The sequence below is a fragment of the Saccopteryx leptura genome, chromosome 5 (genome assembly GCF_036850995.1).
Source record: "Saccopteryx leptura isolate mSacLep1 chromosome 5, mSacLep1_pri_phased_curated, whole genome shotgun sequence".
Lineage (NCBI taxonomy): Eukaryota > Metazoa > Chordata > Mammalia > Chiroptera > Emballonuridae > Saccopteryx > Saccopteryx leptura.
Genome location: NC_089507.1, coordinates 218369197 through 218379283, shown reverse-complemented (window position 1 = coordinate 218379283; position 10087 = coordinate 218369197). Strand labels below are relative to the sequence as shown.

General features: G+C 52.5%; 1 protein-coding gene across 2 annotated transcripts in view; it reads right to left on the bottom strand.

Annotated features, from left to right (window-relative positions):
• Nucleotides 1-6741: 6741 nt before the first annotated feature.
• Nucleotides 6742-10087, bottom strand: part of CDH26 (cadherin 26) — a 33149-nt gene continuing 29803 nt past the window's right edge. For both annotated transcript variants that reach the window (XM_066384315.1, XM_066384316.1), the window contains one exon: nt 6742-7799. In XM_066384315.1, coding sequence (XP_066240412.1) covers nt 7632-7799 — 168 coding nt within the window. In that variant the 3' untranslated portion in view covers nt 6742-7631. The remainder of the gene's footprint in view (nt 7800-10087) is intronic.

Here is a 10087-nt window from a genome sequence, read left to right as displayed (position 1 = left end):
GAAAGAGGCCGAAAGCAGCACTTCTCGCGCCTGCATGCCGGGGATGTCCTGGCAGAAGCTCAGCTCTCTAAGTGTCCAGCTGGCTGACCTTTGCAGCCGGGCGGCCGGCCTGGCGCCCACATTCCCATCGGCAATCCCCAGGGTGCCTCCGAGAAGCAGTTTCCTCCGTGTGAGCCCGGGGCCCACGACCAGGGTATTTTTAGCTCCTCTCCGTGGTGGCCAGGGCTCTGGGGCTGTGAGCTGAGCCTTCACAGGTCAGGCCAGAGAAGGTCCCCGCTCAGGGCCCGGCCAGTGCCCACAGCTAATTTAGAACTTGCACGGCTTCCCTCGTGACCGTTCCTCCAGAGCACAGAGCTCTTCCGGGCTGGTCCCGTTTAACGGACTTGAAGTCAGTGGCCGCTGAGACTCTGGCAGGCTGTTTTTAGAAGGCTCGGTCCATAGGCCAGTGGTTCTCAAAGTGTGCGCCCTAGAAGATTTCCAGGTGTGCCCTATGGTATCCCAGAGAAAAATATTCCTGTTGGGGACCAAAAGACCAACAGGGTTTTTGGAGTTTAGATTTTTGGGGGACAGAGGTGTGGGGAATTGGCTGTAAGCTGACAGTCTGCCCAACCCCCCACCTCACTTGCCTGATTAGGTTGCAAAGGGCTGTTAAGCTGTGGTGCTGGATGGTTTACATTACCCCCCATGTTCCCCAGAAAGACTGGAGGCGAGTTTCTTATATCCTTTGTTTGGTGTCAAGTTAAGATGATATGTATGGTGGGGGTTTTCTGCACTCAACACAATTAAGAGTAAAAAGAGAGGAATTCTTCAATGTATTGACAAGGAAATGAGAGTTTGCCTTTCAAATATATGCCCAAACATTGAAGAAATTGCTAGGACACATCAGGCTCATGTTTCTCATAAACACAAAAATGAAAAGACTTAACGCATTTGTGCCAGGACCTGCCTAATTTACTAAATCTTACTAAGAATGTATCTATATATATATATAAAATAACTTTCTTGTCCTTTTTTAAAACTTTTAACCCTTTTTTTATGAATTCTAAACAGTATAGCTCTAACACTGTAACATAAAAATGTTTTTTAATGTCAGAATAAATTTAATTTTGTCGTATTTATTTTATTTAAATATCATAAAAGCACGCTTGGACTTTATATTTTTTTTCTTTAATATTTGACTTAATTACTATAACATACTTCTCAGAAATCTGTATATAGTGCGCCTACAGTTATTTGTAGGATTTTAAATGCGCCTCGACTTCAAAACGTTTGAGAACCACTGGTCTAGACCGATGGTTTCTACCAGAGTAATCGTGCGCAACATCTGAGCAACATCAGCAGACATTTTTTGGTTGTTACAACTCGGAGGAGGGTGGTCCTGGCATGAGTGGGTGGAGGCCAGGGACATGCCACAGGGCACAGGATGGTCCCCAGCACGGGGAATGGCTCAGTCTAGAGCAGGGGTCCCCAAACTACGGCCCGTGGGCCGCATGCGGCCCCCTAAAGCCATTTATCCGGCCCCCGCCACACTTCCAGAAGGGGCACCTCTTTCATTGGTGGTCAGTGAGAGGAGCATAGTTCCCATTGAGATACTGGTCAGTTTGTTGATTTAAATTTACTTGTTCTTTATTTTAAGTATTGTATTTGTTCCCGTTTTGTTTTTTTACTTTAAAATAAGATAGGTGCAGTGTGCATAGGGATTTGTTCATAGTTTTTTTTTTTATAGTCTGGCCCTCCAACGGTCTGGGGGACAGTGAACTGGCCCCCTGTGTAAAAAGTTTGGGGACCCCTGGTCTAGAGCCTGAGGGAGAGAGAACCCACCACAAACCCACTCGGACTCGCTCCGGAACACTGCTCAGATACCAAGAGCCTCATGACCTCTGCTTTTTTTGGAAAAAAAAAAAAAAAAGCATGCTCTCTCCAATGGGCGGGGGGAAGTCATCTTAAACAGTGGGGTCACGTGCATCTGTGGAGTGCCCGCTCCGGCCCCGGGTTCTGCTCTCCCGAGTGCCCGGCCTGCCAACCATTGAGACGCTGTCCTTTTATCCGAGCCCTCGGAAGCCACTGCTTGCAGGGGGCTGAACGCAGAATAAAGATAATTAGGCAGCAGCTGCTCCCCTTGATCGAGGTGGACCTGGAGCTGACAGAAGCCTGCAGAGTGGACCCGCAGTGCTGAGAGCTGTGGGCAGCGGGGAACCTCCACGGGGTCTGTCCGCAGGCCCACGACGGGTCAGGTCAGGTGGGCCAAAACAGTCCCCTCGGACACAGAGTCTGGAGGAAGGCCAGAAGCTTGTCATCGTCCTGGGGCTTTCTCGTGTGTTTCCCTGAGGGTGGCGGGGTTCTAAAGATGTCTCCGAGACCCCTGTGCACTCAGACCAAGTCGAACCCTGGCACCGCTTCAGGGTGTGACAACCTGTAAGCTGAAAAATAAGTTCCCGGGTTCCAATTCACCCATCAGAAGGGAGACGAGTGAGAACCACAAGCCCGCTATGAAAACTCCCGTTTGCACGAAGACATCAGCATGGGCCGGCACACGTGAGCAGGACCAGAGAAGACGCCTCCTGCAGCATGGCCCTCCGGGGACCTACCTAGGGCCTTGACCTCCCCATCACCCCTGATGGGACGTGGGTATCAGAGGCTGTGACCTTCCTGGGCTCCCTACGTCCACTCCTGCTTCCTGTTTTCCAGGGACGGCTTTGGGGTTGGACAACCAACCACAGGCTTTCTCAGACCAGGCGGTGGTTTCCCGGGCAGAACAGTTTCTTCCAAAACGTGAAGACTTCCGATCGATCTGTGTTCACTCGTTCTATCTGTCAAGACCTGGTTCCAGACCCTGAGGCACCGGGCCCTCCCTTGGTCTCCACGCCTCCTACCCCTGCCTGTGGGGGTGCCCACCCACCTCGTGCCGTCTGAGCCACGGGCAACACCTTCCTGTGCCTTCTGCCACAGCGTTCAGAAATCGCGAGGGCGGGCCACTGGTTTTATTCACTGCTGAGTGCTCTGCTTTGCACAAAACCGTTCCGAGGACCCATGTCGTTAGAGGGACACAGCAGCTGCTTTTTCCAAACCTGTAAGGTTCCAAATTACCCAGTGCCCAGGCGGCGTGGGTGGCTGGCTGCAGGCAGGGGGCGCCTGCATTAGCACAGCTGCGCTCCCAATCAGTCCCCTGGTCTCTCTCTCTCTCTCTCTCTCTCTCTCAGGGCTTTGCTAAAAGCAGCAGGAAGCATCGTGCATTTCTGCAGTATGAGTTTCATCCACCTCAATCCTTGTTCAGAGCCTGAGCTGCTTTTCAAAAAAAAAAAAACCCAACAACAACAGGGGACCCTTTTGATCAAGCGCCTCGTTTCTGCATGAGAAGGGTCACCGGTCCGCGAGCCCACAGTATCTGCCCACTGTGGTTAAAGCCCCCGCCTCATGTCAGCTCTGCCACTTGAGGTTCATTTCTCCGGGTCCTTCCTATAGGTTGTTTCAGTTAACCTTGGATTTGGGCCGCAAGTGACAGAAAATCCAAAATAGCAGTGACTTAAATACGGCGTATTTAATTCTCCTTCATTCTGAGAGACTCAAGTGAGGTGGTCCAGGGACGGTCCTGCGGGACCCCTTGGGGTCGGAGACCGACACCCCCTTTCTGTCCTGTTGGCGCACCAACATCTAGGATGGCAGCTGCCGCGCCCGCCCTCGTATCCTCATCCCAGCCAGCAGAACCAGAGGAGAGGGAAGAGACAGACACATCTCCACCCTTCAAGGACGCTTCCTGGAAGTTGTCTCCCATTGGCCAGAACTTAGTCACATGGCCCTACTGGGTGCAAGGGAGGATGGGACATGTCACTCCCGTTCTGGATGGCGGACAACGCAGGGTTCTTTTACTGAGAAAGGAGAGGTAACAGATCTCCAGACAACTTGCAGTCGCTGCTGCAGCCTCGTGTTTGTGTCAGATTTCAGTACCAGAGTCCTTGTGCTGAAAGAGTTAAAGGGTGGTGTCTTTCCTGTTTTCACAGCCCCAGAATCCTTTATTCTTCTCCTTATTTATGGCAGATACATTTGGCCTCTGACACACACGTTTCAGAGGCATCAATGACTAGACAAGGGGTGCCGTCTCCTGTCCACACTTCGTTGAGGGGACTGCTGCCACGCCTACCTCACAGGGACATAGGAGGAAGTTTCTCTGGGGTAATGCTTGGCCTGGGCGTTAACTGTGTCCATAGGGCTTCTGTGATCAGCAAAAGAAGTCAGCATAACAAACACCTCCAATGGGGGGGGAATAAAAAAAGCTGCACAAAACCAGAGGAGATTGTTGAAGCAAATGGAAAACCATAGTTGATGAAACACAGAATAAATATATATTTAACTTAAGAGACGGTGGCTATTTTGGGGCTGCAGAGTAATGTGGAGACTGATGGTCTTCTTACGATCACATTTTCCTTGAAACTATTTACTGTTTCGGTCACATGGCCTTTTCCATTGCGGTAAGAGGACCCGGTTTGGTTCATGATGAGCAAATTCCACTGGAGGCTTAGACTTTCACCGGCCCTTCCGGACGCTGACGTTTCTAACGTAAACCTTCTCAGCCTGTAGATGGACTTGAGGATGAACTGGTGGGAAGAACCAGCTGCATCCATGAATGTTCAGAGCCTGCACCAGTCGGGAAAGGTGATGACCGGTAATAACAGACTGGTGTCCGTCTAAAGGAAAGGCTGGTGTTCCAGGTGGAGGAGAAGCTTCGTAAACATGCCAACCGGGCCATTTTACCCACTGGACAGCACTATCCTTCCCCCAAGGCCCTCCCCGTGACCTGTGAAACTTTCAGGATCTGAAATAGGTTCAGGTATTAGCTCCAAAATACACCAAGGCCATGGCAAAATCAAAACTGATACATGTCTCATTCTGTATCTACAAAATGTAACATTTTGTTCTCCCCAGAAATGATGAAGTTGGGCATTCGTGACTTTTCCATGAGTGTTTCATTGTTTTTGGAAACAATTAGCTGGAGAGAGACTCACAAATGCAGGAGTTCACAAACCTGCACATCTGCCAAGATCTGCCTTCCCCGGGGGTGAGGGTCGGGGTGGGGGGCCCCACAAGCTACCCGCAGACACTGCAAACTTCCTTCAAACCTTTCCAAAGCTGTACAGTGGTAGATCTGCTTCTGAGGCTGGGCTGTGGATACATCTTCACATGCTTGCTACAATGTGAACTTCCTGGATGGGATACCTGCCTTAGACAACGGATTGGCACACTTCTTTTCTGTCAAGAGCCAGCAAGTAAACCTGTTTGGCTTTGCGGGAACATAAGGCATCTGTCGTGACTTATATGGCTCCGCTGTGAGGGCACAGAGCCATCCTAGACAGCACGTAAACATGACATGAGCACGGCAGCGTGCCAATAAAACTTTATTCACAAAACAGACAGCAGTGGGCCGGATCTGCCCCACGGCCATCGTTTCCTGTCCTTTGCCTCTCAGATCCAGGAAGGTCTCAAGACCACCCGCTGATCCTCACCAACACATCAGATTCTAACGACACTTTCTGTTGAAAAAAAAAATTACTTTTAGTTTTTTATTATTTATTTATTTATTTATTTTTGTATTTTTCTGAAGCTAGAAACGGGGAGAGACAGTCAGACGGACTCCTGCATGCGCCCGACCGGGATCCACTGGCACGCCCACCAGGGGGCGACGCTCTGCCCACCAGGGGGCGATGCTCTGCCCCTCCAGGGCGTCGCTCTGTCGTGACCAGAGCCACTCTAGCACCTGGGGCAAAGGCCAAGGAGCCATCCCCAGCGCCCGGGCCATCTTTGCTCCAATGGAGCCTCGGCTGCGGGAGGGGAAGAGAGAGACAGAGAGGAAGGAGATGGGGAGGGGTGGAGAAGCAGATGGGCGCTTCCCCTGTGTGCCCTGGCCAGGAATCGAACCCGGGACCCCTGCACGCCAGGCCGACGCTCTACCACTGAAAAATTACTTTTATTGTGGATGACCCAGGCGATGTCCGAGACTCTCCTCTGGCTCAAGCCTGTATTATTAGCACAGAGCTGTTCTGCTGTCCAGGGGGTTAGATCGACACCCCAGCGCTTTGGAGATGCTCCGTCATTTTCCGTGGCCCAACGTGGGAGGTGGTGAGTGAGTCCGCCGCGCACAAACACTGGCGGTCTCTACACAGTAACTATGTTCACCGCTGCTCCATAAACAAAGGGGAGATTTTAACCCCGAGTCAGCTAAAACGTCTTTTAATATAATACTTCGCTGATTTATCCCAGGGCGCCAGAGGGCACTCACGAAAGATTATGCTCATTAATCATATAAAGTTTTCAGATTCAGCCGTAGCCTTTTAGAGCTACAATATATCTGCATTAAAGTGCCCTGACAGCGTCCAAAATTTTGCTGAGCCAAGCCCTTATCCGGGGCTCAGACCAGAAAACTGTTTACGGAGGATGTCCCTACTACGTATTTAGATTTTCTTTTTTGAAATTAAAAGAAGAAATGGATTGAAGACCTGAAAGATTGGCATTTCCAGAAAACTATGGCTATGCAATGCATTGCGTCCATCACGTTAAAAGGTGCATTGGACATAAATTTTTTTTTTTTTAAAGCTATTGTCTCCTCTACACTTTAACTAGCAGTAAGTGGACAAGTAAAGAAAATCAAAGCTTGTGTTCCATTGAAAGATACAATCTAATTGGCATTTCTTCATTAAAGGCTACTAAATTCTTTTACTTATGTAACACATGCAAGTTAGACTGTTCTTTTTATTTTATTTTATTTTTATTGATGGACTTTAGAGAGACGGAGAGAAGAAAGGGAGAGAGAGAGAGAGAGAGAGAGCGCGCGTTCATCTCTTGTTCCAATTGGTTGCTTCCCGTATGTGCCCTGAGTGGGGATTGAACCTGCAACCCTGGTGTTTGAAGCCGCAACCTTGGTATTTCAGGATGACGCTCTAACTGGCTGAAGCAACCGGCCAGGGCCTGCTCATTTTACAAGTACTACTGCTTGTAAAGTTGTTGTTTTTTTCAAATTAACTATTTCCTAAAGAAGCATATATAAGCGTATGACTCTGCTTATAAAGTTTTAAGCACAATCATTTCTCTCATACCACAATTTATGTATGCAAAAAGTGCGATCACAATATTTTTTTAATGACTAAAAAATACTGATCACAAATCTTCTAAAAAAACATTTCCCTATTTACATATTTTTTCACTCAAACAAAAACAGAATTATAATTACAAAAATATAAATAATCAATAAAAAAATCTATATTCAATTGCTCCACACACACACACACACACACAGGTAACAGCAGTGTTACCTGTTTTTGTCCAATAGCTGGTGAACCTGTGGGTTATATTTCATTTACCCTCCGAGCTGGGCCGCTAATGGAAGCAAAGAATTCCAAAATTAAATTCAAGTTGCTCTGAAAAATCTGTCTGATGGATCACATTTCTTTTAAAAAAAAAAGCATAACCTGCTGTTTCGTTTCTGGTTCAAGATGTCTGGTCTGAGACTCTCAAAGCATCTCATCTACACTCATTGTGTATCCTGAGCTTAGGACCAGGAGGAAAGAAAGGAAGAAAAAATTATCCCAGTTCTCCGTAGGAAGCATTTCTGTGGAGGAAACCCCTCCTGGGAATGGGTCTCTTCAAGCCTCGGGCCCCAGCCAGGCCCGCAGGTCCAGCGGAGGAGTCCGCTCCGAGCAGGATGGCGAGCTCAGGGTCTCGCCTCTGTCACTCTCTCCCTCCTCTGCGTAGACACGCGGCAGGCAGGCAGCGTCCTCGGCGGCGGCCAGCGCAGCGAGGTGGCGGAGCTTCTGGGGGCAGAGCCAGGGAAAGGGGGGGTCAACGCCGGGTGCTTCCCGCACGGCACACTTCCTTCCGGTTTCACTGAGGAACGAACGCCTCGATACATCGTGAATGACGGACAGTCCCCTTTGTCCCCGGCTGTCACCAAAGGTCTACAGACTCGGACGTGACAGCCAGCTGAGGGGATCGACACCTTTCACACTTTCCAGCTCATTTCTGGCAGAGAAGTGTGACGGCGGAGGCAGGGGTCCTAGGTGGTCTCACAGGACTGTCCCCCTCGCCCTCTTACGGGTTTACTTTGGGGGGTGGGTAATCCTCCCACCACCTGTGTCCTGATACCTGCTGTCCCCTTCCTGAATGACTGTCCCCACCTGCCAACCTCCAGTTCATACTTCAGGGCTCAAGTCATCTCCCTGTGAAGACTTCTCAGGTTTGGTTTGGTTTTTTTCTGGTCTGAGTCAATAAATGGATGGATGGATGGACGGACAGATGGATAGATGGACAGGTGGATGAGGTTAAGGGCTCTCCCCTATTTACCTTCAAATGCCTCTCTAGGAGGGCGCTGTGGCCAATCTGAGCCAGTTCCCTCAACTTCGGTGGGAATGGTCTTAGCAAGAACCTTCTAAATCTAACCCATCGCTAGCCGTCAGTGGTCCCTGCGAGGGTGAGCTGGCCCAGGGCGTGACATTCAGAATCAAAACAAACATCTCAGAGCCGCAAGGGGCAGGAGGTGCGGGCAAGGCCTGGAGAGGAAGCTGGGATGCCCGGAGACCACCAGGCTCTCGGCCAGACCCGCCCCGCCATTCCGGCACTCGGCTGTTCCCCCAACTTCCGCCGGCTTGCGGGAGCCCCTCCGAGACTTTCTGGCTAAGTGGGAACACCACCTCCTGGCCCTCTGTGGACTGGTGCCCCTGAGTGACTCTGGGAACCCTCACCCACACGTCTGCCTGGTGCCTGCGTCCACTCGTTCAGGGACTGAGGTCACTGGGAGGCTGCACACCAGAAGGGGTCGGGGTGGGCAGGAAAGGGAGCTCTGGCCAGCTCACCAGCGAGCGCCCAAGCCTGTCCTGCCACGTCCCTGCAGGTGCAGCGGACCGGGTCCTCGATGACAGACTCGGGGTGCAGAGCCAACCGCACCCCGCAGCGGGCTGTGCAGGGCAGAATCCTGAGGCTGATGACAGTGTTGCTCTCTGCCCCTGATTCAGCAGTTTCAGAGTCCCCGGGAGATCAATAATTCAACACAAACCACCAACGCAGTGAGAACGCTCCCCAAGGGGAAGAACCAGGCCTCTCCTCTGTTCTCCTCTGACCCGGCGAGCGCAGGGCCGCGCACCTGCCACTGCCCACTGGCCCCGGGCACGAGGACGCGGCCCTGCGCCGACCTGCCCAGCTGAGCGGACTCCACGGCCCGCTAGGCACAGCCGTACGGGGTGCACACACGTGTGCAGGGGCAAGCCAGGTGCTGTGTGACAGGGGCCTCGTTGCTGTGTGACAGGGACCTCGTTGTTGTGACAGGGGCCTCATTGCTGTGTGCACAGAGTCACCCCCGACAGGACGGTGGGCTGTCCCCAAGCTCCTTCACAGATGGGAGGCCCCGGGAGGAGGGACTTCCCTGACTCTGCTCAGGACCGGGCAGGCGGGTCTGCAGCCGGCTGACCGCTGTCCAGCCCACCGGGCAGGCAGGTCTGCAGCGGGCTGACCACAGTCCAGCCCACCGGGCAGGCGGGTCTGCAGCGGGCTGACCACAGTCCAGCCCACCGGGCAGGCGGGTCTGTAGCCGGCTGACCGCAGTCCAGCCCGGCTCTGCGTCCTGGTCGCTTCATCGCTTCGAGCAGCTTCCCCGAGCCCCCTCCCTGCTCCGTCGGCCTCGTCTGCCTGGGGCACGGCCTGTCCACTCATTCCCTTGTCAGTGACCATGCGTCCTGTCCTCCCGGAGGCTACCGTCTGCTCGCGGAGCGAAGGGCAGACGCTTCCTCCGTGCGGCCCACCCGTGGGGCAGTGGCGGGGGGGGGGGGGGGCAGGCCTAATGAAGCGGCCCCAGCAGGATGCACGGCCCCCCCACCACAGGGCCCAGACTGTCTGGGTTCAGGGTTGCTTCCAGACTTGGAGACAGTATCAGTGGTTTGGTTTTCAGCGGCCACCAGGCACCGTCCACTGTGCAGGACTTGGGAGCGGGTGGGAGGAAGGAACAGGTCCGCGCCGACCTCGGGGCCGTCACTGAGGCACGGAGCCCCCACCCTGGGCACTGGGACAGGCACAGGAGGGAGGTGGCCCCGGGGAGGCCCCAGGCAGCCAC